This window comes from Phoenix dactylifera, chromosome 9, assembly GCF_009389715.1.
Source record: "Phoenix dactylifera cultivar Barhee BC4 chromosome 9, palm_55x_up_171113_PBpolish2nd_filt_p, whole genome shotgun sequence".
In the NCBI taxonomy this organism is placed as follows: domain Eukaryota; kingdom Viridiplantae; phylum Streptophyta; class Magnoliopsida; order Arecales; family Arecaceae; genus Phoenix; species Phoenix dactylifera.
This window is the reverse complement of record NC_052400.1, coordinates 17,094,994-17,122,916: the sequence shown is the minus strand read 5'-3', so window position 1 is coordinate 17,122,916 and position 27,923 is coordinate 17,094,994. Positions and strand designations below refer to the sequence as shown.

General features: G+C 38.8%; 2 protein-coding genes across 3 annotated transcripts; both read right to left on the bottom strand.

The window, feature by feature from the left end:
- Positions 1–1,290: 1,290 nt before the first annotated feature.
- On the bottom strand, positions 1,291–12,414 carry LOC103715122 (protein tesmin/TSO1-like CXC 5). Its single transcript, XM_008802689.4, has 8 exons — positions 11,351–12,414; positions 10,385–10,492; positions 8,642–8,819; positions 6,838–7,197; positions 6,442–6,542; positions 6,222–6,316; positions 2,420–2,824; positions 1,291–1,901 (listed from the first exon to the last, which is right to left on the bottom strand). Exons 1-8 carry the CDS (start codon positions 11,521–11,523, stop codon positions 1,699–1,701), a joined length of 1,623 nt encoding a protein of 540 aa, XP_008800911.2. The 5' UTR covers positions 11,524–12,414; the 3' UTR covers positions 1,291–1,698.
- Positions 12,415–13,539: 1,125 nt separating this feature from the next.
- Positions 13,540–21,861, bottom strand: LOC103715207. Of its 2 annotated transcripts, none has more exons than XM_008802871.4 (3): positions 21,236–21,861; positions 15,381–15,666; positions 13,540–15,176 (listed from the first exon to the last, which is right to left on the bottom strand). In XM_008802871.4, exons 1-3 carry the CDS (start codon positions 21,636–21,638, stop codon positions 14,471–14,473), a joined length of 1,395 nt encoding a protein of 464 aa, XP_008801093.2. In that variant the 5' UTR covers positions 21,639–21,861; the 3' UTR covers positions 13,540–14,470. The 2 variants fall into 2 exon arrangements, with proteins under 2 accessions (XP_008801093.2, XP_008801020.2); XM_008802798.4 differs by having other exon boundaries at positions 15,381–15,684; positions 21,236–21,858.
- Positions 21,862–27,923: the final 6,062 nt, after the last annotated feature.

Below are 27,923 nucleotides of genomic sequence, written 5' to 3'. Positions count from 1 at the left end.
GCGGCGGCGAAAGCAGCCTACGAGTGAGGAAGAAGAGGTGAGAGGAGACAGCCCGTTGTGGGATAGGATGTGATGGGAGAGAAAGCGGAACGGTAGCCATCACTTCACTGATAAAACCGTTATAGTAACTCGCGGGAGGGATTCTTTTTATATTTTACCAACTTTTAACGGTTGGCCTTTTTTTTTACTTAAAACCGGTCAGCAATTTTTCTAGACTACGTCACCCACACCCATGCATCCGAACGAGTGATGTTATTTTCTAGACTGCGTCAACCACAACCATGCATCAACCAATTATAGCCCCCCATTCATCAGGTGCTCAACTTGATGCACTATTATAGAAATGACCAGCTGTGATGCACGGCGTTCATGGCCATATAATGCATAGTGAAAAATTTTTCTATTTTGGTAGGATGTTAGCAGCAGGAGGGTGGCACACGCGTGGACTCACAGTAGTTGGGGCAGAGCTACGGGCAGCATGGAAGAGTATGTTCTATCTGTAGCAGGTATTTGGTGTGGAGTGGATCTGCCTTGAGGAAGATTCATCTGTGGTTATCGACTGGCTCCGAGGGGTGGATCGGTTTGAGAATGGTCATCCCCTCATTCGGAAGATCCGTAGGATGGCGCGGTTGATAGGTGATGTTCAGATAGGACACATGTTCAGGAAGGCGAACAGGGCTGCAGATTGAGTCGCCTCCTTTGTTGTCCGGCATTCCGGGGATTTTCTTTAGACGTCTGTATCAGACGTTCATCCTTCTTTGCATCTTTTACTTTCCCGCGATTTAGCAGGCCGTACTCACGTTAGAGTTATATGAAATGAGTAGCCGCTTTTACCAAAAGAAAAAAAAATAATTTTTCTATTTGAACATGTATATTAGGTTACAAGATGATGTGGCAGTGTGCGGCTGGTCATGCACGGCTACGTGCGCACATGGCAGTACTTCATGGGCTGCTACTTCAAGACACCGGCTACCACGTTAAGGCTTACATAACTTTGTCCATAGCGTATGCAAAAGAACATTTTTGTGATAAATCTGCTCACCCACACTCTCAGTAATTCACTAATCTTGCAGTCGAACCCACCTGATATCGTTTTGGAGCTTCCCACCTACTCTCATTAGAGTGAAAGTGGGTTTATATCCAACCCCTAGTGGCTTTACCAACTTTGCCACTAACACTTTCGAGCCAGCCTGATATATGAACAGAGAGAACCATGAAGCATACAGAACAGCAGTGCACTTGCAGCGCTTAAAAGCATCCGTCTCGCGTCTTGAACAGAGAGAGACCCTATATAATAATATCCTCAGAAATTTGCTTCCTTGTTTATCAAAATTCCCTCCATCAAATAGATAATTCCTTCTTATTCACCATCCTTTAATTCGATGCGGAAACATGATGAGGGTTTTGGACAACAAAAAAATGAAAAATGAACGGACATGAACAACCCACCATGCAGCTTTACGCTATAGCAGCATGATGAATGATTATATATAGATCACATTAATCATGAGTCAGTTAAAAAATGACCGGGCTGGCACAGCTTGACCTATTCTTCAATAAGCAATGAGGTCTAGAAAATACCAACCAATGCTAAGCTTCCAACAACATCCATTGGCGTTCAGAAAATTACACAAGGATGCAGCACTTTGCCATGGAAGCCGAAATTTCTTTTCCATCTTTGGGCTTTATCGTCTACATTTATGAATTCTCTGCCTTGGTTGTTCTGTCACCATTTGCTATATATTGGTGCCCTGCTTTTGGAGGCAGAGAACAATTCGCAGAAGCAGGGACTGAGTTCATAGACATACTTGCATCTGAACTGCTCAGCATGGGAGCATTGCTGACTGAATCTTGGTGGTTGGATGTTTCAATTTTCATGGCCATTGATGAGTACTGCGCTTCTGCAACAATATATGGAAATACACATCAGTTCTCTTTGCAAAAAAATAACAGAGAAAATACAAACATAGAGAGATGCACTAACAACAGATTAATTCATTAAAGAATGACCAATTATGCAAATGGTGTTTCTATTTTCGGTAGCTTCAAACTTGAAGTCACTTCAAGAATTAACATTAAATAATGTTATAATTTATATCATAATGAACATATTGCACTAGATAGACCAATAAAGCTCATATCCAGACTCTCACTTTAACCAGCCACCATTGATAATTTGAATGACATAGACCTAAATTCACTCATTTACAGGTCACTTCATGACATACAGCAAAGACCACGTCTGAAATTGTTAAAGATCACAATGCAAAAATCATAAGAAAAGTTTATAATTACAACCAATGACATCACATTTTAGGAATGGCTCATCCATGGAGATCCAGTGAACTTGCATTAATAATTAAATAGTGGACATCCGTGTAATCACTTCTGTTGAATATTCCTGAGTAGTTTGGCTTACCTTTGATCTTTCCATAAGTTATGAGCTTTCGGAGACAGTCTCGGAGTCCCGTCAACACACGCCTCTCTTGCTCCACATAGACCTCCGAAACATTCTGGTTGGACGAAAATCTAGAAGATGTGCTATTGTTCTGGGATGTCATGAATATTGTATCTTGCTCATCACACATTAATGCTAGTGTCCCAGGTGACATAGGCCTACAACCTTTATGCACATCGACATGGTCAGATTCAGACTCCTCCATATTTGCTCTGTCCACATCAGTTCCATTCGAACAGTCATCCACTGGTTCTTTCTGAACATCTGGCTCACTCCGGTTCTCATCCCTGTCTTGGTTCAACAAGGCAAGGGAGCAATCTGTTTGGTCTTCCCTATCCGCTGGGCTTTCCTCATATGCTTTCTGATCTGTAACATATAAAATAGGATGTTAAAATTACATCTTCACCAAATCAGGATTCCAAAAGAATGAAATTAGAAATATTAGAATAAAATTCTTGTAAAGCATTGTCATGCATAAAGAAAAAGCAAAGTCTATCTCAAATTATCACAAGCTTAAGTTATAGATAATAACTCTTTAAGGAAAACTTTGATTGGCTGCTAAACCAAGAATCAGTCAGGACTGCCTCAACTAGTTTCATAAATGTAGTCCTCAGATTTGCTAGACCAAAAAAATACATAGGTAAGCAGCATGCACCCCCCACCCCCTCCCCAAAAAAGAGATGTCACATCCCACACAGATAGCAAATATTATGGCACCTCTCCTGAATACACATACCCACATGCATATCGTTTAGAAATTGAAGAAAAAACAGAAACCATAGCTTGCCAGAGGTAAAAAGGATGTTTCTTGATGTTGATTGCACATGTGGCCGTATATAGAAAGTCCATTTACATAAAGTTTGTCAGCTCATGGTGTATGGGGTAGGACATGGACCAACAAACTTCTTGACATACATTTGTCTAGATTGTAAAACTTCAGAGTCTAACCTTTTCATCAAGATTCCATATCATGAATCAAGGTGATTGTGAATTGCTAACCAACAATTGTTACAAATACTTTCTTTCGAGACCTGACTATGCAATATGCATCTGCCATCGGCTGCAAGACCATTTCGACTATTTCTGCCCAGCCTCGTGTCATCAATGGTGAATTTCCCAGATGGTTTCTCATTTTGTTTTCCTGTAAGCAGGTAGACTCCCTAAAGGAGGTCAACCATAAGTAGTTGATCGACTCATGCCTCACTCCATCTTGTTGTTGTTAGATTTGGAGTTTCTTCTCCAAGTCCTCTTCTTAACCCCATCAGTTTTTTTTGCTAAACTAGCAGCCTGACCAGATGTACTAGAACTACCTACATACGCTGTTGATCCTTCGAAGCATCTAGAATGGCTCAAGTACTGATCCTTTTGTCTTGGACATTGTACCTCAGCACTTCATTATTCTCATGTTCATCAGACTTAAGGACCTCTACATATGGCATTTGAAAGTTCTACACTAAATTCTTTCTTTCCTATCTTCTCTTTCTTACAATATTCACACTGCAGATGGGTCCCCTCAGCGATCTCTTGGCCAGGACTTGCCATCCTTTGATACTCCAAAAGTCAAGTGACACAATCCTCATGTTTTGGCATGTTACTCTGCTGTGAACTGAACTAAATTAAGCTGTGCGGGAGTTACCTTCTTACTCCCATCCTCTTCATGTTTAGTGGAGGCCTGTTGTACATGCTTGAGGGTTTCAACAATCTGAATGGCTTGGGAGTTAAATCACAGAGGCAATGTCCATGCCTTGCTTTCTGATATTCAACTTCTCCACATAGTTTTCTCAAGTTTATTGCTGCCAAGTAGGCCATATTTCCAGTATACAACCTTTTTTTTTTGCAGACATAACTTCTACCAATCAACTTGCTGATGTTGGATTTACCTTATCATTTCCATCCTCTTATACTTCTCTAGAGAACTAATACCTGCCCCAGATTTGAGCAAGCTACACAATTCAGAGACTACATCAGTAACCTAATCTCTGCTCCTTGACATTCTACCTTGTATACCTTCCGCGCAAAGATTTTTCGTTGGAGCAGCCACTATCATCCTAGCCATTATTTTCAGCACACAGGTGCAGGCAATGCCTCTTCCTACTTATTTGATGTGCATCTTTGCTCTTTGACAAGCCGATACAGGCTCCATAGTTTGTTAAAGATATTTACTCCCCTTTCACAAACCCCACCATGCCCAATACCCCCCCCCCCCCCCCCCTTCTCCCACAGACATGCACACACACACACACACACACACACACACACACACACACACGCACGCATGTGCGCACCCACAGAGAGAGAGAGGGAGAACCCCAAAAACAAGAAAACAGAAGAAGGTATGCCGCTCCTGATCTAATTTAAAGTGACTTGCAGCCATTTTCCACAAGCTTTAAGCTCTTCAGTAAAACCATATTTGAAATAGAGCTTTTTGCATGTATACCCTCACAAATATTTGAAATGCAAGTATACCCTTGCAAAGTTATTATTTACGTGCTTTATAAGTTATTTCTTTTTGCATGTACCCTTATAAATATTTGACATGTATGTATACCCTCGCAAATTATAATTTGCATGCATACCATTATAAATTATTTCTTGTTGCATGTATACCCTTGCAATTTACTATTTACGTGTATACCCTTAACTCTATAAGGGTAGATGTGCAAAAAAATTAATTTATAAGGATATAAATGCAAATAGTAAATCTGCAAGGGTATACATTCAAAATGAAATAATTTATAAAAGCATATATATAATAGTAAATTGCAAGGATATACATGCAATTTCAGATATTTATAAAGGTATACATGTAAATTGAAAATTTTTGAGGGTATACACGTAATTTCAGATATTTGTAAGGGTATGCATGCAAAAAGCCCTAGGAAATATTGTCTTTTTTTAATCAAATGTGTTCCTAGTAGTTGCTAGCTTAAAAAAAGAAAAAACCCCAAATATATATCTAAAGCATTCATTCTCGCTCAATAGAATGTCAATCACATAGTCAATAAGTTCATTCTTGTGACAAAGATAACCATTTTATGAACCTTATTAATGGGAGGTAATCTATGACTAGTCCCTTTTAGATGAATACAAAGGCTTCCTTTCTTCATTTTATCCCTCTTGAAAGTTGAATGTGTAGCCAACTTGTCAGAGTTGATGATAAGCCGAAGAGTGAAACTTAGTTGGAAGATACAAAGAAATTGAGATAAAAGCGTTGAGAGTTGGGGAAAAAAGAAAGAAAGATAGGAATTAAGGGAGCACGAGCTCTACAACTTGATTCAAGTGCTTGAAAGCAAATAGAAGATCTTTTGAGATTCTAACTCACAATTGGAAATAAGACTTATAAGAATAAATTATTTCCAATCACTACATGATACAGAAGAATGATAATGTTAGAGTTTAAGAAAACCAACAGAAAAAGGTTAGGATTGCATATTAGAAGAAAAAAGAAAGGGGGGATCACTTGATTCTCAGCAATTTTTCATGAGAAAAAAATGAAATGAAGGATAGATAATTAACAATGGAAATATTTAAGTGCCCATATAAAGGAGAGGAAACAAATGAGCAATTTTAGTAGTAAAATTCCAAGTTTTTCAATCTCTTCAACTCATCTATGCTTACGAAGATATTATCAACTTAATAAACATCTAATTTAAAGTTATTAGAGGGAAATCTATTATGGCAATTAGGATCGGGTAAAACTGATGTGCTCATCTCCAAGTGCCTTAGAAAAAAAAATAAAAAGTTATATTATTATCAAACCTACCAGCAAATGTCTTTGCAGCCTCTCCTGATACCATAACCAAAAGCTTGCAAAGCTCTTTCACATCCTCTGGCTGGACAATGTCCGCTAGAGGAGACCTGCAGAATGAATAATAGCTTAATTTTAGAAAAACAAATGAAAACTTTGGCTTGATGGAAATACTAGTCAAACCAAAAATTATAAGAACTAAGTAGCTTAAGATCATCCGAAGATAGTTTCTCACCTGTATGTGACTTTAGAAGATCCTGCTTGATTAGGATTAATACCATGGGTTACTGGTGTGGAAGCAAAAGAAGCAGGTGTAGATGTCTTCATATGATTAGCCTAATAAGCATCAGAAACTGTCAGTGACAGTAAAAACTGTGCATTTTTGTTCAAGCTCCAGTAAGCGCTAAAATTTTATCATCAATATCGAAGAATTGGTGGCAATAAATGGGAGTTGTACTCTTCGCACACTTGATATAAATGCAAGGTGATTCTAAAAGATTAGGAGGTGCTAGCATATGCGCTAAAGGATTTCTTTATGAGCCAAAACACCTAATACTTGTGACTATGAAAAGCAGGGGAATTGTGTACCCCCAAAAAAAAAGCAGGGGAAGAAATAATTACAGAATTATACCTGTGGGAATTGTCGAAGCCTGAGAATGGATTGATCCTTTACTGTAGGAGGAAAAAAGAGCTCCTGACTTTTTCTCTTTTTCAATGCTGGAGGGGATCCAAAACCAGAGGATCCAATTGCCCCATTTAATGCAGCATTGGCTGCTTGATGGATGTACGAATGGGAATTTCCCTGTTCACTATGAAAAAGAGCTCGCCTCTCTTCACTTCCTTCATAGTTCTTGCAGTCCATACATTTACAATTATCAGAGCAAAGAATGTTTGCCTGGAAGCACTCGCAGTATTTCTTGAGGCACCCTGACTTCTTGCAGTGGCATCCTTTATTATGTTTTCCCACCAAAGGCAGTTCTCCTGCCTCCTCCTAGCATATAAAGGAACAATTACAAGTATGCAAACAGAACAAAAAATATTATAAGTTCAAAAGCAATGAGAACGGCAGTAATTAAATTAACAAAGCATGGCAATAAAACAGCAATTTCTTGATCAAGTGAAATAGCAAATTATGAGCTATATCTCCTGCTTGCATACCAGAAAGATGAAAAGAAACTTACTTTTTAATTGTGCTTGCTTTTCTATATGAGTTATTTTTCCTCAGTTTTTTTTCACCTTTCCTCTCCTTGCATTCTCATCAGCTTGCAGTAATTGAATTTATCATGATGTCAACTTGGAAAAAAGGTTCTCATCTTGATGAATAGCATCTTTTCATGCATGGTTTCAAATCATATGGAACAGAGCCATCCCAATTTTTCCATCGAATAGCATGCACTGCCGTTCTGCCCCATCCCAACACTTGGGACAAGGGATGTTTCAGGATGTGCCAATCAGGATACTGGGATGATAGGGGGACAGTCCGATGCTGACACTTGGGATAGTACCCCATCCCGGTGTCCCATGGGATGTCTCAACAGGATTTGACACCAAGTTCTCATATATGATCTATATGTGTGTGCATTGGCATAATATGGCTAAAGCATCAAGCATTTAAATACAACATACAGGTTTATTGGCACTTATAGATGACTTAGCCCCTATACGTGATTCTAATTGTGATCTCCTATCAAAGTGCTTTCGGTAGCTTTATATGATAGTTCTGATGTCGGATGAGACTGGGGGTCATACTTAGGTAATGCAATGATAAACATTAGAGTCGAAGAACTTAATATGGAGCTTGCTCTGTACAGTAAAAGATATATCTAGGAAATAAATTTGAGGTCTAGCCTATTGTTAGGAAATAATATTGGTGATATAGAAAAATAATCAAAGATTATGCGTGCACCTCATAAAAGATGCAACTCCAGACACCAGGTGGGTGTGCTTTCACTTGCTTCTTCATGTGATATAACTCATTGTAAAGAACCTTAAGGGATCTTTGAATAGCGCGATGAAGGCATGAGGCGAGATTAGCCTCAAATATTTATATTTTTAAGCAATGATATAAACAGCTTCCTGAACCTTCATAAGGTATTGTCTTGAAAATGCACGAATTACGATGCATGTAATCGCCAATACTACTATTATCCTACTCAAAGGTGAGCAAGCTGTTGCTCAGGACACGGTACACAACAAAGGATAAAGCAAAAAGGTAGATCATACCAATAATTTAAAGCTGCCAACCTGCAATTAGTAATCAATAAAGTGAATTGCCACTACATATGTAGATACTACATATACACTATGAGTAATGTAGTGATATGTATACTATAAGAAGATACATGCATACATACATACATACATACAGGCATGCATACATACAACAGACAAATATGGCAGCCAATATATGTTCCAATCAAAGAATAAATGCATACCTTACTATCCCGGTTTGTATGTGGACTGTTGTCGATCTTAGGCCTAAAGGCATTTGGGTTGCGCTCCAAAGTAGCTTCAACAGCTTCCTGCCTAGCAGCTTCATTCTCAACATTGTTACAACAATTTACACAATTGCAACCATCACAATATAACCCAGATGCAAAACACTCACAATACCTGCATGAATAATCAGAATTAAATTGGGAGAAAGGAAAGTAGATAAGAATTATAACTTTGAATAGAATTAAGCAAATGGATCAAATGCATGGAATTCAGGGTACAGAATACAAGAAAATCCTATGAAAATATTGCAACCAAAGTGTAGAAAAAGTGGGAAACACCCAAAGAGAAAGTTTCGATATTAAGAGCTCATAAAGACGCTAAATCAAAAAAAAAAAAAAAAAAGTTGATACTAAATCACTTAATCTCACTTCTCAACTTTGCTCTCCACCTCACTGCAGCAGCATAAAATTGTAGTCCCCTTCTCCATTTCATGTCCGATTCTCACTTTCACCAAAGAAAAGCAATAGGGCAATCAATTGAATCAGGTTCGGTCCAACTGTCCAGCTCTAACATGACCCACAAGTCCCAGACACAATCAAAATTGTTTTATTTTCTCAAATTTAAACCTAAACCAACTCATTGATTTAATGGGTTAGGATAATTTTTGATGCAGCCTCACTTTCATGAGCTAGACCAAAAAATTTATGCTTTTCTATTCATGTCTAGTTGGGTCCAGTTATACCCATTTCTTCCAGACCTAAAATCAGCCAAATTTGAGAGAAAGACTGGGTTTAGGACCCAAATAAGAACCATGGGACAAATTTTATTTCCCACTCAAATCCAGATTATCTTGTTCTAGTCCAAGTAGGTGCAAACAAGTAACCCTGCACCACTGGCGACATGTTTTTCCATCTTTGCACTTCTCCTGAATGTTGATTTCAAGAGCTTTGCAAAGAATGCAGGTCAGGTCTTAGCACTCCATGCCATGCATCGAGCTCACATTGGATTTGTAGCCACCAATGCATTCAACCCAATCCGAAAGGCTGGTCAGATCATATCATTAGATTTGTATATTATTGACATCCACATGCGTACAACAAGTTCTCGTTACCAAAGACATGACTCATCCAATCAAACTAGGAGTTATCTAAAAGTCAATAGATATAATTTTTTGTGGAAGCATATTTACAAACTACATAGTGTTAACTCAATATCTACACATCCATTGCTGATGTAACAAGCCTCTGACTTGATCAGATCAGACATAAGCCTTTCTATTATGAATTAATCAAATTTAGAACTAGCTTCCCCAAGCCAGAAACAGCAACGTAATTCCCATCTTGTTTACTTTCTCACTTCACCTTCAACTACCGCCAACAGTTTGTGTGTAGCTTAGCTTTTGCCATCACAAAGTCAGTTTTTGCATCAAAAGTCAAAAACCTTTTTAGGATCCTCAAAGGCAAATGACAGCTTAGGTTCCAGCATGAGGTTGGCTCAGATACAGCCTTTAATAAGAATAAATTAGTTTATCATAGTATACTTATTGCATGCAGAGATCTTTCAGCCAAGTAAGCACGTGCTAACTCATAAATGAACTGTATTTGTAATGCATCTTAAAGCAAAATTGATCACATAGCATGCCTATGAAATAGAGAAGTGATGCAGCCAAGAAAGAAAATTTGAAAGAGTAAACGCAATATCTCCACCAAAAACAAAAAAAAAGGAGGCATAGAACCTACAGCTTCAAGCATCTTGAGTTTTTGCAGTTGCATTGCTTCTGTTTCTTTGGAGTACCATCTTTAGCTTCAAATATTGGCAGTGGCCTTGATCTTGGGGACCCCAGCTTCCTGAAGATAGAAAAACAAATTCTAATATTTACTGACTATGTAGAATATGGATAAACAATCACGCTGCTAACTACATAAGTTCAGAAAATGCACCAAGTTTCGTTCATGCATAACATGCTGCTTCCAAGAACACATGGAGAAAATTTTATGAAGATTCATCAATTGTCATCGAAGAATCAGTTAATTCACTGAGTTTCATCCACATCTAAACATGCTTCCAAGAACATATGCACAGAATTATATGAAGATTTTCGCGAAGAATCAATGAAGTCAAACAGTACTTCAAAATTTAAACTTTGAAAAACTAATCAATTTGACAATTAAAGTAAAGATGAGATATTAACAAAATTTAAAACAAGAAATGGCATCAGGAGAAAAAGGAAAGTTAATCATAAATAAGTAAGCTTAGATCAAACCATCTATACAAGAGTTACCAAATATGCTAAAACCCTTGTATCTAAGAAACCGATGTAGTGACACAATTGATACCCAATTTCAAAAATTTAGAGGAAACTATCATCAAGTTTTCTATTTATAATAAAGGCCACAGTTTTCCAAATCTCAGCTGCTCCTCAATTTAAAATCTTAACATGAAAAATAAAGGGTTCCCTTTATTACCTCCAAACGAAAATTTAAACTGGCTGTCAAATTTCACGGGAAAAATGAACTTGACGAAAGAAACAGTACATATTATCAAGAGAACTGCAATCATGATATTAAAATAAAATTAAAAAAACAGCCAGATGAAAAAAAGGGCGACCCGAAGTCGATTAAACCCAAGAATGGGAATAAAAAAGCATCAAAACCCAAATTTTGAATTACAGTATCCAAAAACAAAACACAAGAAAGCTAACTCACACGGATGTTTGAATCGAGGGGCGAGACACCGGCAGCAGCAACGGCGACTGCTGCTCGAGGGCCCCCGCCCCCAGCGATCCACAGTGCGCCGCTGTGAAATCCAGCTGGCGGGCGAGCTTCTTCGGAGGGAAATCGGACGGCATCGGCGCAGCGGATTTAATGCCTTGCTCCATCGCAGCGGCCGAATTCCAAAACCTGCACCCAGGAAATCGAAACGAAAAGCCAACGAATACGATCAGGAGATCTCTCTCCCGCCAGGAACCATCAAATCCAGCATCAGCGCGGGAAATTAAAGAGAATCCGGGAGCATTCGTATCGGTCGGGCGGTCGCCGGGAGATCGACGGAGAGGGGAGTGGCGCGAGCGAAGAGCAGGGGAGTCCGGACGAGATCCCGGCCGTAGGAGAGGGAATCGTGCGGCGGAGATCCGGCGACCGGGAGGGGATCAGGGGGAGGGCGAAAAAGATGAAATTTTTGGGGCTATGCGGGAAGAAATTTCGAGGAGAAGTGGGGGAAGGAAGGAAGAGAAGCTAAGAAAGGCCCCTGCCTTTCTTCTCTCCCCCTCTCGAGTTTTGAAATCAAATTCTAATAATTGATCGGACGGATGGGGTATCCAGATCGCATCACACGGTAAGAATTCGTAGGCTTGGGGGTGGTGGCCAGTGGGTGGCCGTCGGATTGGAGTGGGGACAGCGGTTTTGTATGTTTAAAATGGGTATTTAAGAATAGGGGGGATGGTCAAGAAAGACAAGGTAGACGCATCACATGGTGGAGTTTGATTCCATCACGAACTCTGGATGGCTCGCGCAAGCATCGAGAGGGGTTTAGCGATATCAGTGGGCTTTCCCGCTAAAATTACTGCTTGGCAAACGAGTTGCGCTCCTAAAAGGATCCCCGCTCATCCGGGCGCGTACGGGGATGCAACCGAATGGGAATGGCACTAGGTGATTGGATGGCTCTATTTTTGAAAATGCCACGTCACTACGATTAAGATTCGTCGTACCAGTATCGATAGGCATATCGTTCATCTTTCGATTTGGTACGGTTCTAGTTCGTACCGAAACCGGCCGGTACGAACCAACTAGCTCTTCCTCGCCGGAGCCGAAGAAGAAGAAGAGAACGAGAGAGAGCGCGGAAAAAAGAGAGAGGAAGAAGACCTATGGCTGCCATCGGAGAGCCGCGGAGGGACAGCGGAGGCCCGAAGGGGCGACGGAGCCCACAGGATGACGGAGAACCCGCGGAAATACGACGAAAGCCGAGGTTGCATCAAGGCCTCTGCCGCATCCCCGCGGGTTCCCCCGTCTCCCTTCTTTTGTAGCCTCCGCCGTCCCTCCACGGCTCTCCGATAGCGGCCACAGGTCTCCTCCCTTTCTCTCTTTCCCGCGCTCTCTTCTTCTCTGTCTCCAGCACATAACCACCCTGTACCAATTTCCACTGCTCCAATGTAGCGGTTATAGGCTGGACCGGTCCGAACTAGCCGGTATAGACCGGTTCGTGAGGCTCTGGCTATAATGCCATGACCACACGCCATTGAAGGGAGATAAAATTATAAGATACCATGGAGGCATAACATGGAGGAATAGGGCACGTACCATGGAATAGAAGATTTTTTTTTTTTTTTTTTTTTGCGGCGGCAGGGGGGGGGGGGGGGGCGGGGGGGGGGGGGTGGGGCGGCGCTTTTGGCTGGACCTCAAGTGTAGAGGAAAAAAAAAGCACATTGAGTTTAGTGTCAGATTTAGATTTTATTAAAAAGGAATGGAAGGTGGTCAAAATGAGATGCAGTTGGGGAACCAAAAAAGAAGGTTTAATTCAAAATAGTGGTATGACACCAGATCACTGTTATCCACTACCAGTCATTGTTTTAAGCTCATCAGGTAACATCTCAGAGTGCAAATTTTGGTTGCAATCATCAGCCAAGACGTTGGAATACTGTTCTGGATGACCAGAGTCCTTTCAGGAGGGCATGAGATTGGATAGCGATAGCTGCGGGGCCCGAAGGAAACCAAGCGGTCCTTAACCCTGCAATGGACACCTACACCTGGTATTTTAGAAGCCTTCAATAATTAAGTCCTCGCAGGTTAACAGAAGGTAGATAACTTATCTCCAAAGCACGCTACATGCAGGGTATGAGTGGATGACTTATGAAAGATATTCAATGCCATAAATACTTAGAGCAGTAACAAACCGAGGATGATGAACATAAAGGGGAACCTTTAAGATAATTAATTAGAGACGAGATATACGCGTTCACAAGGTTGTTGCATTTGGTATGCACCCCCATTATCCACAGAAGCACTTCTATTTCACTCGCTGCATATTACCTGGAATGTTAGACCCAAAACGGCGCATAGAAAGTCACCTGCAAACTACCAAACAGTGAAAAGGAATCCATAAGCTAACAGTCAGTTGATTAGAATAGAATTGGCAACGCAAAAGACACCCATGCATCCAAATTCTAATCACTGCCTCAGAACCAGGATCACCACAAGACCACCATTCAATCAATGAGCAGTGCTGATTATTCTTTCTAGAAATATCAACTGCAGTGTTTTTAAAAAGCCGGTCCGGGGAGGAATTTCCAATCTGAAGAAGACGAGAGAAGGCCACGGAAACATGCAGCACCGAACAGAGCAACCAAAGCAACCACGGGCCAACTCCCATATCCTGTGATGCTTCACTTGAGATCCCATTAATAGCAGCTCTTAATCTTGCATAGCCTTGTTCAGATATGCATGAAGCCAAACAACAGATCTACCTTGATAACAAACTGAAGTATCTGAAGTTCTGAACAGACATCAAGCAGAACTGAAGGAAGTTCCATCAATAACATGGGGTGATACTAGATAAACCCTCAAGTCTGGATAAAAACTAAGCTGACCATTTCAACATGAACATGATTCTCTTTTGTTCAACCTTAGCCCATCAAAAACTCTTACATAATGAAGAAAATCTGAATTAAGAAGCCACAGAGACTACAACCACCAAAATGGACATACTAGGGGCCTGAAGAACTTTGCTAAGCTGGAGAAATTCCAAGTCTCAGTTTATGAAGGGTCATCTCAGCAAAAGCAGGTCCCACAAAAATTACCTATCCGAATGCCTTTCATTTGTTTATCTGGCACCTAGTACATGTCATCATTCCTACCACGGGGTATGCCCCGCCGATCACCTTGGCCTGGACCTGCAAAAGAATCACCACCCTGCCGATAACCACGTCCACGACCCACATTCAAATCATCAGTCCGCCCTCGACCTGCATATGAATCATCTAAGCGTCGATCATCTCGACCTCGGCCCATAAAAGAACTCTTCAGTGGCCTGTTCCCCATTGGTGAGCGGTTTCTCTCCCTTGAATCTTGACCCCACCGACCACGGGGTGATGGGGGGCGTCGATCATAGCCTCTTCTATCAGGAATGAACCCATCCCTCATGCGATCACTACGATCCAACTCATCAAGCACGGCCCAGTTAAATTTGCCCCTCCCTCTATAATCGAGTTCATCACGGTAATCAGGTCTCTCCCTCCGCATGTGATCCACAAACCTTCCCCCGCGAACTGGGGGTGGTGAGCTAGCACCAAAATCTCTGAGCCCATCCATGTCCCAGCCACGAGGTGGGGATCTATATCTAACCAAGTCTCTCCGCAGGCCACGATCAATGGTTGGACCCAAGATCCTTGGTGGAGACCCACGTGGGGGAGGAGTGTTGAAGTAACCCCTCTGAGGACTGCGACTGTGACTGCGACTGTGACTATGAAGTTCAGGTCCAAAGCGGTACTTGCTGCAATTATTGCAGTAAGTTCGCCGTGCAAAATTCAGATTCCCACAACTGAAAATGAAAAAAGCACAATAACTGAAATACCAAATAACACAGCAAAAAGAGAGAAACCAGAAGTGTTAAAAAAAAAAGCACCAATGGACAGGAATTTGAACAAGAAAAATCATTATAATCAAGAGAATAACAACCTTCAATTCTCTTTGAATCTGTTTTTAAGAGCACCTGCATGCATGGGTATATGGGAGAAAAACTTACGAGGGATTCTGGCAGATCCAGTCACCTTCCCGAGGAGATAAATTAGGATCATTTCTATGAACATAGTCTCCATCAAAGGGTGGAAAACCCCGTCCAGATGCATTGTAGCCCCTCCCAAATGACCTGCCACCCCTTCCAAGTCCATAAGGTGGTGAAACATCTCGAAACCTTCCACCTCCTCTGCCACCTCGAAGTCCACGGCCAAAGCGTTGTCCCGCTGAGCCATCAAACTCCACATCATAACGAGCATCATCCAGCCTTTGCCGGTGTGGAGGTGAAATAGAACCTGCATGCATAGCATATCCTGAAGACAAGACCAGTAAGCTTTAAAAGGTAATATACCAACACAACAGAAAAGAGAAGTTTGTTAGAAGCCATCTATTTTGTAGATCAGTCAATGCCAACAGGTAAACAACTTTAAAAGAGCACTCACTGCGCTCAAAGCTCTCCTCCATTCAAGGAAGAAGCGGAAACATGCATCAAGTAGCATGACATCTTTGTTTCATATCTAACAATACAATATACAGGGTTTGTAACCAAATTAAAATGGAAGGTAAATACTGAAATCATTCAGTAAATCAAGAACCAAAACCATCTATTCTGTACCTCATTATGCAGTTTAGACCTAAGTATCAAGAGAAATTGATGTTAAATTTACCATAATCCTCACAATCACATGGCTTTGGCATTCCATTTTGCTTCATATATAGTAGAAAGGACATGGTCCAGATTCCCCATAGACTTCAAGTTTAGCCTAAATGCCAAATATCATAATCAAGAAGCAGTCTGCTGTTCATATAAGTTCAAGACGAACCACCTGCTGCTGAGGGCATCAAGCTGGCCCAGTGAGAATAATGATGCAGGAGAAATTCAAAGTGTATGTGCAACAGTTCAACGACTGAAGAAACATTCTCTAACCTCAACACCAATAGGCTTTCCATAGACTGCTTTACAGAGCCAATTATTCATTACCAATAATGATAAATTCTCAAAAAAATCTTTCTCCAAAACCTAGGGACCATGCCTAGATGCACATTGCAATATCAAGCTTATCCCCTGCATGAACTAAGTCTTGTAACTGAAGCATCAACAATGTTAATCCTCTACCAGGCAGCACCATGTAAGCAAAAAGACCAGCTACAAGATACCAAGTGAAAGAGACCACTCATGAAGCATTAAGGTTCTAAATTTGCAGTTTCAAGTCAACTAATGACAGGGTCCATTCAATTTTCATGTAAGCTATCAAGGGAATCCCCTGTAAGCTATCAAGGGAATCTCGGAGATGAGCCTTGTTTGACAAATAAATTCTTTACCAAATTTATCCTGTGCCAGAATCCTTTGCTGATTAGAGGCCATGAAATGATTCTCTATAATATGTCTCAGCATAATTGAATAACCGATGATCCCATTCAGAGGTCGAACAATTTCAAAGTATCTCTTCTGCACCCACTTTTCATGATTCTACCCACAGTATTGACTCAATGCCTGTGTCATGTCGCAACTGATTGCCCATCCAAACCTTGAAACTGGCAGTGCCATCAACCCTAAACCGTTATTTGTTTCAAGTAGTCACCTCTTGCTCCTTTATCCAAACAATAATAAGTACTCACTTATTATTCCTTTCTCCATACAACAATATACATGTCTGCTTCTTTACCCAGAGTACCAATACAACTATCTGTAACTTCAACAGATATTAACCATTCAAATTCCCTAAATACTTGTTATTTCCTTTACCAGACACCAGAAAAAGATATGCCAAGCTAAAATGTGAATAAAGGTGGAAGCAGATTTTTGTAAGATGAAAATAATGCACCTGATAATCCAAAATTTTTGACAAGCAACAAGAAAAGAAGTTCAGAATAACCATCTTGCCTGCCTGAGAAGGTTATAATTCCCATGAGCACCATTACTTGCTACTCAATAACATTCCAAGGATATGCACTATAGAGTCTGTCATGCTACTGTTACTTAAACAATAGAACTCAAATCCCAAAAAACCAATTCATCTTTCTCTCTCTCTCTTCCTCTCCACCTTCACCAATTCATAAATCGTGTTGCCATGTTAAACCAACTCACAACCTAATTTCTTGTAAAATGTCCTAAATTATGTGCTGGTAATGTTGTTTGCTGTGTAGAATTACACTGGTTAAGGTCTGATGTGAAACCTGGGTCCATATACAGCTCCATCAACAAGATCAGAACACCACAGTGATGCCTTTTAGCACAAAATGGCAACACCATCAAGAACATTGTATGTCACCACAAATATTCTTTAGCAGTCTTTTTAAGCCAGTACATCCATCCTTAGACTACTATTACATGACCCACCCACCATATTTTCCAAAAAAAGCATTTTCCAGCATGTTAACCCACACTAAAATCCTGCCTTCATTACCCGTGATCTTGCACCCAAGCCAGCCAACTTGGAAACTGTTACAGCACAACAGCAAGATTTATTCACAATTTGGCATATTCTGGAGCTTGTAGTGCTTGACCATTATACTGAACATTCAAGTCAGTGCATAAATAAACAAAAAGCACTTGGCACAAACTGTATACAGGCATTTGATTCATCTTTGCAAATTCACTATATGCAAATATTAAAATCAAAGGATATAGGAAGACTTGTTGTGTTTACAGGTGTGAAAGAGGTCAATGCAAAAGGCCCTAGTTATGAATCATAGATGCATGATCATGAGGCATATATATAATAAGTCTCACCACTGTGTCATCAAATTGGTCTAACACACCAATCAGTTTATTTTATCATGACTTGTGTAAGAGCTAAGTACAAAAATGCTTCACAGGAGATAACAAACACGAAAACAAGGCACTAAACTTCTTCAAGTAGTTAAATAGCGAGCATATGCCGATACACTCAAAATGCATAAGCATACAAGCCACAATACAATGTGAAAGAAATTATCAGAAAAAAGAATAGCATGCATAGATGCTATTCTTAGAACTATTGTTTTAGCATCCAAGGAAGCACTCTTGGCAAGCAATATATCAATTCTGAGAAGGGAAAAGGCATACAATAAGGGAAAGGAAAACAGAATCCTTGCATAATAAATCATTAATCCCTCATCCTAAGCATTTGCCACAGGTCATTTTGTTATTTTTTTTAACAATGAAACCGTTCTAACTTCAATTTATGATCAAAATATTTAAAATGTAGCATTCAAAAATTATCCCAGCATTATAGGCTATCCTCAACTAGTTTGTGTTTACATAGACTCAAATACGTAAAGGTAGGTCAAAAGCCTCTGAAGAGAATATTTAGTGATTAGAAAATCAGATGTCTCAAGTGAGCCACCATAAGACACGAGGAAGCAAAGCAAAAAGTCCAACAGCCTGACTATGAATCAGGGATGGGAAAGTAGTGAAAACTTCTCTATTATTAAGTCTTCGTACACCAACTTGAAATGCTTATGTAACCCTCATTTGGTATACTAGGACAAGTTCTTATCTATGTCTGCAACCAAAAGCTGAGCTGGTAGTTTGCGTGACAAGGAGCAAGAAACAAATGAGCAGCTTTACTTACTGACTAGATTCATAATGAGGGTCTGGATCAAAAATAGATTTTGCTTCACCACCCTAGAAGAAAGCCACAGTCCCCTCCCAAATAACTACAGGTTTACCAGATCTGCTTAACCTAATGCCAAAAAGAAAATATATTATGTTTCCCTTTGTTGTAATGTTTACTCAAATATTTAGAGAAAAATTAAGGGTTCCAATTGACTACAGAGTTAAACATGCTTGAGTTCTGGGATATGTTTCTTTTGGTGTACTCAACTAGGGGAATCAAATATTTTTGACTTTCTTTGATGATTTGCACTGATTTTGGGATTGTACATCTACTTAAAGTTTGTCTGCCACTATGGCACCAGAGTGGCATAAAGGACGGCCTGATGTGGCATTAGCCATTTGACTAATAGAAAGAATATAAGATTACTAAGAAAAAGGTCTACGATCTGTCTATGATGCATAAATTTTGTTTTAGACAAAAGATAAGTCGCTTACAACTTGGAATATTATGCATTCTGTGGAATAACACTCATGTAAAAGTTCATGCTCATGCCCTACCAGTGCAGTATAATCTTATGATTAAGCAATAGAATTTTACCATGCTTATTTGATTATAAGATGTTAATTAATAGATATAAGCTGCAACCTTGCAGATCTGCCCCAACTATTTCGACTGGCTTTATAAATCCTCATTCACCAGCTATTCCTAGTTAGGGCTGCCTCAGATGTTAATGTTCAACTTATCAATCAAGCAAAAAGAGCGTGGCCGGGAGTTAATAGACAAGCCGGAGGTAGGAGATATGGATAATAGTATGATCTGTCAAAGTTTGAAAATACCTGAATGACTCTTAACCTAGCACCAGTCTCCGTGCAGCAGTGACATATTACTGGTCAGGGCAACATTGCATGACAGTAAAAATATTTACTATATCAAATGTTCAACCAAGATTCAAAGTTTCAGGCAAACAGAGGAAAAGAGAAGGTTTGATGTAAGGAATGCATTTATCACTCATTCCCACAAGTAATGTACAATTAGCATAAACTGAAAACAACCTTGAATAATTTAATTCACACAATGCACAATCACCGACCATCTACCAATTAAAGGTTTATTCATCTTCTCAATTAAAAAACACTTGGAGTTATCGAGACAATGATACAGACCACCTATAAATTTAGCAAACACAGATGCACCATTTCAAAACTACTAAACCAAAGTACTAAATGTCATCCTGAGCATAAATGCAACCCTCTTAAGTTCTCATATTTTTGCAGTTAGTCTGAATTGAACTAACAACAGAAAAGGTGCAGATATCATTGCCACCCACTGCAGTTTAGCCCAAAACACATCTTTGCTTTTATTAGCAAGTTTAAAGATAATGCGGTCGACCATATTACTTAATGGCCTAAGATAAATAGGAATGAGAAAGACATGAATCATATGACCATTAAGATTATTTTTTTCTAGGAACTTCTAGGATTTATGAATAAACTAAAGGAGTAAGTGTTAACCTAATCATTTTGTACCTGTTATCCATAACTAATTAGCATATGTTTCTTGCAATAAACAAGAAATACAAACTGCAGTTACCAGGTAATGTGTTATCAAATCTCTACATGCTTCCAAGGAAAACCAAGACTTGGAATCCAAATTTACTCTTGAAGAGGAAACATGCTGAACATCATCATGGAAACATTAGAAATATAAGATAAATGACAGATAATGCTCTCAAATATGCCTTTCCCAGTTGTTCGTCCTCACCATGATTTCGTCAATCTCCTTCTTCTTCTCTGTCTTTCATAATTTTGTTTTCCCCCACTTTCATGTATCAACTTCACCATTTCACTTGTAGCTCTATAGCAATAATAAAAGACAAACAGCAGAACCAAGAAAGGAGATAGTCTATTTAAGAGTAATCGATTGAGAAAAATATTGCGAAAATTACAACTTCTCGGCTTGTTAAGTTCATTCTGAAAATAAGAAAGGAAATAGAGGAGGAGGCCACAGTGCTTCTTTTCTTTGATTAAGATCCAAGGCTTCTTTAAGATATGATTCAAGTTTAGGTTTAATATTATTCCAAGGATAGAAAATCTAAAATGTTCAAACCCTAGTTTGCCGAAACCCTCAATTTGTACCCTCTTAGAGGATTTACTTTAGGGAGGAAAAAAAATTGCATCCACCTTTTCTTTTCCGTACCATACCTCTAACCTTATGTAAACCTAAAAACAAAGCAGATATCACAAACATAAAACAGCATATCACTTCAAGGTTCATCATAACTCTTGAACTCTAGGGTTTCCGAAGGAGAAGACTAGATACAGACCTGGACTAAATCGCTGGTAACGGGGGTGGAAGCCGGTAGGACTACCGCGGCGACGGAAATCCGACGGAGAGACGCGGCGGCGGAAAGGCGGCGGAGAGTACCGGCGGTGAAGGGACGGCGGCGAGTTGCCGTGGCGGCGGTACGCCGACGAGACGCGGCGGCGCGGATCCAGCGGGGAGTCCCGGAGCCGAAGATTGGGCGGAGAGCCCCGGCGGCGGAATCCCTGCGGCGAGTCGCGGCGGTCGTTCGTGGCGTGGACTTCCTCGGGCTCCACAACGTCGCCCGCTCCGCTGCTGTCGGACGGCCGCACCACCATGCTGCTAAGACCGCCTCCAGTGCGAGTCGCCGGAGGCGGCGGCGAGGGTTCCAGCGGCGGAGCCTCCTCTCTTTCGCGAGGACGCATCTCTCTCCAACAGACCACAGAACAGGGTGGAAACTTGTTCCACGGGAGATTAGATGGAGGTCTTTACGGACTCGGATCTCAATTCGCCTTCCGATGATTTTTGGATCCGCCGTTGGATGTTAAGGCTTGATAGATTCTAATATTCAACGTAAGGGATGAGATTTTAGACGATCCTAGAAATCCACGCGGTTTTAAGAATATGATGATTCTTGTTAAGGCTGAGGCTGAGAGCTACCACTTGCCTCCGCTGGATCCGAAAGTGCCCTAATATTGCTGGATGACGCCATCCCTTGCTTCATAATATTTGAAGTATCACCAGTGTGATCTTATCTTCATAGCAAAGCATATTTTTAAGAAGGCCGAAGAAGTTGCACAGACTGCTAGCCTTCTTTGTTGCAAATTACATTCTTTGGACAAGCAAAAGCGAGCTGCCTCAGCATTTCGTGACTTATTGTATTTTGATTTTTTTAGATATACTCATACTAGATTGGTACAAGTTAGCAGTAAACAAAAAAGTTACTATTTGTCCACCTCTCTCAAATAACAACATGAATACGAGAAGCTATTAGATGGATTAGACCCGATTGTCTCTCGCCATATTACTTTTTTTTAATAAATATGAGAATTTATCCTGCTATCCACCGTACATGTGCCCCAACTTTTGGACTGATCAACTGGATTTTGTCCATCTAATAATTTCTTCATGAATACAGGACTAATTATCTCATACTATATCTCCTCAGTTCTATAATTTTTTTAATCAAAAAATGGTTTTCTAGTGATCAGGCTTAAATTCCATCATTTGGCCCTAAAACAGACCGGTCAAACCAAAAATTTTCTTTTTGGAAAAGACTTTGACTGATGCGTATATCTGAATTTTAGAAAAATCAAGTAAAACAACAAAATACAAAGTTAATATAAAAGTTGAGATCTATCTCATGTAAAATTTTAGCTTTTAGGAAAGTAAATCTTATTAGAACTAAGACAGAAATTCGACTCCAATTATGCAAAGACAAATCTCACCATTATAAATAGAGGTTATGTACCTCCTAAGAAGTTCAATCATTTAGGGTCAGAAACTGACTGGTCAAATCGAATTTTTTTTTCTTCAGGAAAAGACTTTGATCAAATATTATCTCCATTCCATAAAGAACTAGATAGAGCAGCATAAGTAAAACTTAACGTGAAGTCAAGAACTAACTTTTATAGAATTTTAATTTTTTCTTAATTATCTCTATTGATCATATTTATTTTTGAAGAACTAGTTCTATTCAAATTAGAAGAAAAATCCAACCCAAATTATACAAGGGAGGATCTCAATAGTATTATAAATAGAGGCTATGTACTTCAGTTTATAAGGTTTAGATTATTAATAAAAGAAAATACGACTTAAACCTTATTTTTACATTTCTTTCATTTATTTCTATTTTTTTTGATAGATTTGAGTGGAACGGCTTGAGAAAAATCTTCATTCTCTTTGACTGGATCATGCTCACTACATGGATATTGGTATAAATAATAAAGAGTTTTTAATCAGTCATAAAAGTTCATTGCTTAATATGGATTAGCTTGTGTAGAGTTCCTTGTTTGCTATATGGATATCAATATTAATGACGAAAATTTTTTGCTCGATTGTACAACAAAAATTTAATTATTAAAATATTATATTTATTATAATTTATTATATTATTATATTTTATTTCAAAAATAATTGAAAAAGAGAAGGAGAAAAAACATATTAATGATATCCATATGAAAGATAGGATTTTTTACTCCATCATTATTCAAGCTCTTTGCTTAATATTATGACATAAATTTGGTTATTAATTTTTTTTATTTATTGTAATTTGTTATGCCGTTGTTTTGAATTTCAACAATAGTTAGAAAAAAGAGAAACAAATACTATATCTTGCACAATAATATATATCCAATGCATCGCGCGGGTTATATGCTAGTATAAAATAACAAGGATAGGGCTCTTGGCTTATGTGACTGCTTGGAACACAGATGCTAGCACCAGCCACTAGTCCCCAGACAGCAGTGATAGCTGATTTTTCTGTTATTTTTTTGAATTTATTGTTATTTTTTGAGGTTTTTGTGGTGGTTTGGACTGATTTATCTGGAAACGATGAGATCTTCGAGAAGATTAGTGGCAGTGGGTTGGGATCAGGTGGAAATTTAATTCAATTCGGTCCACAAATGGGTTTTAATTTGGTGTCAGTTCGATTGCTGAATTCTACTGGGTAAGAGAATGGCAGTCCCTTGAGGAGGCACTCTTTGCCGCATGTGTGTGGCGATCATCTCGTCTTTCCTCGTTTGGAAACCACCTTGGGTAGGTTTAGTCTGCACTCTTCGTTGCAATCTCTTTTTATAATGTTCAAAGTGTCAGTGGAAGAACAAAGTTGTGAACTTTTTGGGTGGAATTCATGGCAGAGTTGTCAATGAATCTCTTGAAAGCATTTCTATGGATCTTGGTTTTGCCGGGAATACATTGGCAGAAGGTAATAATTAACCGTTCCAATGGATCTTTTGATCTTGTTGTTCTTTGATTTGCTCGAAATTTCTGAAATGGGTTGGATGCAAGGCTTGTGGTCAGCATGTGTTTGGGTGGTGCACCAGTTGGGTGTTTATTTAGTGGGTCGATTGCATATGGGATTGGGTGACGCAGGAGATATTACACACACTGTGCACCATATGGTCATGTGAGCTACTAATCACAATCTCTTATTTCTATAGGCTTTATGTAACAACTCAGGACTTCATCCAAAATGGCTAACTGAAATGTATTATTTGAGTTTTTTGATCCTGTATAAATACCTAAGATCTACCCAGCAAATAACCGATGTGGGACTCCATTCATCAAGCGTTCGGTGCACCGCTCTAAAACTGAGTCGCTGTGAGTGGTGACATGCACGGCCATGTGGCGCACACCTTTTAAGGTATTATTTCTCATGACTCCAGGCTTGCCAGTTGACTGCTTTGCCCATTGTTTCTAGAGCTTGTTTAAGGGAGCGTATCCACATCATAAACTTTATCAGTTTTTTTCTCTCGTCTTTGTTAAACTCATTTGGTTTTTGCAGCATCTCAAAAGTTAAACTTCTTTATTTCTTAGATTTTTTTTTTTTTTTAAATTGTTCCTTTCAGATGCTAAGTTTGTTCTATGATGTTGCATTTACAATGCTTCAATGACCACTCCAGAGGGTGTGCTTCTAATTGGTAGATTCTTGGTTGGAACATGACTTGGCATTGGTCCGGCTGTAGCTTCCCTGTATATAATGGAGGTACATCAAATTTTTTAATTGCTCGGCAGTATCCTTTAGTTCATGTTTTTACGTAGTCCTCACTTTTATTTTGCTTCTGTATCTGTTATGCTCTTCAGGTTTCTCCTCCTTCTGTGAGGGTGCTCATGGTAGTTTCATTCAGATTGCAGCCCTACATGAATGAGTCTGAAAAACGATGGAAATTTGCTGATGCTAGAAAGGACCATCGGTAAAAAATAAAATGCGCGAGAAGCATCGTCTTGTTATTAGTTTCCACTTACGCATCCTAGCGTCGTCAAGTTAAGATTATTTTTCCGACCCTTGGAATTATATCATCACTCTTAATTGGCATCCCAGTGAAAGAAATCATGGGATGGCAAGAAATATAATGAGATTTAAACACTTCTTTCGTGTGTTTCATCATCAAACTTCGATCTCTGCCTTATGATGAGTATCCGGTTTCTGCTGTCAGATGGTGAGTGTGCTTTTGGTTATCAGCTGCTCCTGCTGCTTTACTTGCTCTCTGCATGGATCTGTGCTGAAAGTCCTCACTGGCTCTATAAGGTTTTCAATTCTCTTTCACAAATGATGGTTAATTCCATCGCGATCACCATGCAGTTGGCAAATGCATGCATTCACTAGTTATTGTAAGATCTTGTTACAAATATAACTACCAAAAATCTTATCTTAATGCTCCACAACCAAGAATGATGTCTTTTAAAACACAGGAAAGGCTTCAGTACCAAAAAATAGTAAAAAAAAAAAAAGACAGGAAAGGCTTTAGAACCACCTTTGATAATGCCTAATTAAACCCATTAATGATGATGAAGATCTGCTGTTGGCACTTAATTAGAAATTAACAAGGATTCGTTTATGTTTAAATTAATGTTCTTCCAATCGTTCTAAATTTTTTTCGCTCAAACTACATGTTTATTAATGAAATAACAACTAGTATATATGTAATAAGATCTCTAGAGTTACTATCACATCCTCATGGTCTCATACATAAAATTGTACAATTTTTTCAAGTCTAATTAACATCATTTAAGCATTTAATTTATGAACTTCATTTGTTTAATTTTATCATTATATGAGTTAGTTAATTAATATTTTAAACATCCTCTTAGTTGTCAATACCAATTTACAAAGGACTATTATGTGAACATTTATTATGTCGCACCACACCATTATGTTGTCTCATATGCTATAGTTTAAACTTGGAAATTGTTTGTTTAATGCATATGCTGATGCATTGATAAATTTGACGGTGTTGTACACCTTAAATCATGGATAAACTTATAAAATTTGAGCGTAATAAAGTTGCAATGTTCATCGCTAAAGGTAGCAATAAAACTAACTAGTATGAGATCTTAGTGGTACCACAGCTGAAAGACATTGCCTTTTCCTATAATTTGAAGGCATATTATACATATATTTCAATTATGATTTTTCATAAGAATAATGGGCTAGCTTTCCATATCCTACAAACATCACCTCTTTTGTACTTTTTGCCATTAAGTTAAATGGAAGCAGCCATTTACCAATCCCTAATGTTGAAAGCAGAAAAAGATGACTTATTAAAGAAAACTATCACCACATATAAGATATATTGCATCTAATAAAAACAGTTTATATAGGTTATATTGCATCTAATAGTCGCTGTTTGTTTAAGAAGGATTTAGTCTATTAAATATGAAAAAGGTATCAATATTCTAAAATGGAAGTTGCTGATCAAAAAGCTATGACACAATGTGATTATCAAGTTGTTAATCTCCCTATTCTAACCTAGAAGAAGAAGCGCCATTTCAATAGTTATGATTAAAATACTCTTAGCACAATATCGAAACTTATCTTGGTTATGTTTTATAGCTACTTTTAAATGTCTTACACATGATGAATGGCATGTTTGAAAGTTAGCTTCACATCTTGCTCTCCGATTTTTTTCTTTCTTATGCTTGCTATAGATTCAAAACAAAAACTTTATACTGAGTTAGAATATTTACTAATCATATTGTTTTTGAATAGGTAAAGAGGTTGGGAAAAACATATAAACTCAAATATGAAAATAAGCTAACACTAGCTTTCTCAAAATGATCTTATTTTGAATGTCCAAAAGAAAAGCTCATGCACATTGAATGACGCATGGGGTAACAGATTCTTATTAGTTAGTTAGTGGTTCAATGATGTATCTTTTTGTTGCTTTCTTTTTGGTTATAGCTTGCCATAGAATAACAGAAAGCAAAATCGCCTATATGTTATGCAATAGAAAACCAAGTTTTTACTAGATGCCAATATATTGTAATTGGAAGTAATTCATGCTATAGTCATGATACAGATTCTACTAATACCACAAATAAGTTTATAAATAAATTTACATCGAAAACTTTTTTTCCCTCTCATTTTGTGCTTTTTAAGCATATTTAATTACTATGGATCTTTCTCTTTTTTTCTCTTGGGACAAGTGAGAAGGCTCATGTCTAGATGGTCTACATTGAAACTCTATCATAGTCCTCGATTTATATCAAATTTGTCTCCTAAGCTTATTTCTCTTATTTGCATTGCGGATCAACATTCAAACATACATCACTATATGAATCAATTTGACACATGCTATAGTTTGGAAGCGTTTAACGCAGCTAACTCATCAACTTACACGCCAAAAAAATTTTGTCGGTGCTTCAACAATGAACGATGTTGTAGACTTTAGTCCTTTTTTTTAAAAATTTTACAAATAAATGCCTCCTATAGTGTGTTGGCTTTTGCTACTGGTACTAGGGTGGAGACATCTTAACAAACTTGATTAGTTATATGTTAATCTTGAGCCAGGGTTAGGGTTAAAGGGTTTTTTTTTTTTTTTTTGTTTTAAAGGGCAGTGGGTGAATTGCGTTGAGGGAGTTAGTGGAGGCGGGGAGGCATCTGATTCGGCCTACTTTTTAATTTTCTTACACCATGGGAGATGACATGTCATCGGAGGCCCAGGCTTTGCAAAGCGAAGATATCCATGTCCACATATATATACTATAAA

Coding starts and splice junctions, on each gene's coding strand:
- LOC103715122 (XM_008802689.4), bottom strand. CDS start 11,523: ATGGAGCAAGGCATTAAATCCGCTGCGCCGATGCCGTCCGATTTCCCT. Junction 10,493..11,350: donor CCCTCGATTCAAACATCCGT/GTGAGTTAGCTT, acceptor TTCTATCTTCAG/GAAGCTGGGGTCCCCAAGAT. Junction 6,317..6,441: donor TCTTCTAAAGTCACATACAG/GTGAGAAACTAT, acceptor TTCATTCTGCAG/GTCTCCTCTAGCGGACATTG.
- LOC103715207 (XM_008802798.4), bottom strand. CDS start 21,638: ATGCGTCCTCGCGAAAGAGAGGAGGCTCCGCCGCTGGAACCCTCGCCG. Junction 15,685..21,235: donor TTACCAGCGATTTAGTCCAG/GTCTGTATCTAG, acceptor TCTTGTCTTCAG/GATATGCTATGCATGCAGGT. Junction 15,177..15,380: donor TGGATCTGCCAGAATCCCTC/GTAAGTTTTTCT, acceptor TTTCATTTTCAG/TTGTGGGAATCTGAATTTTG.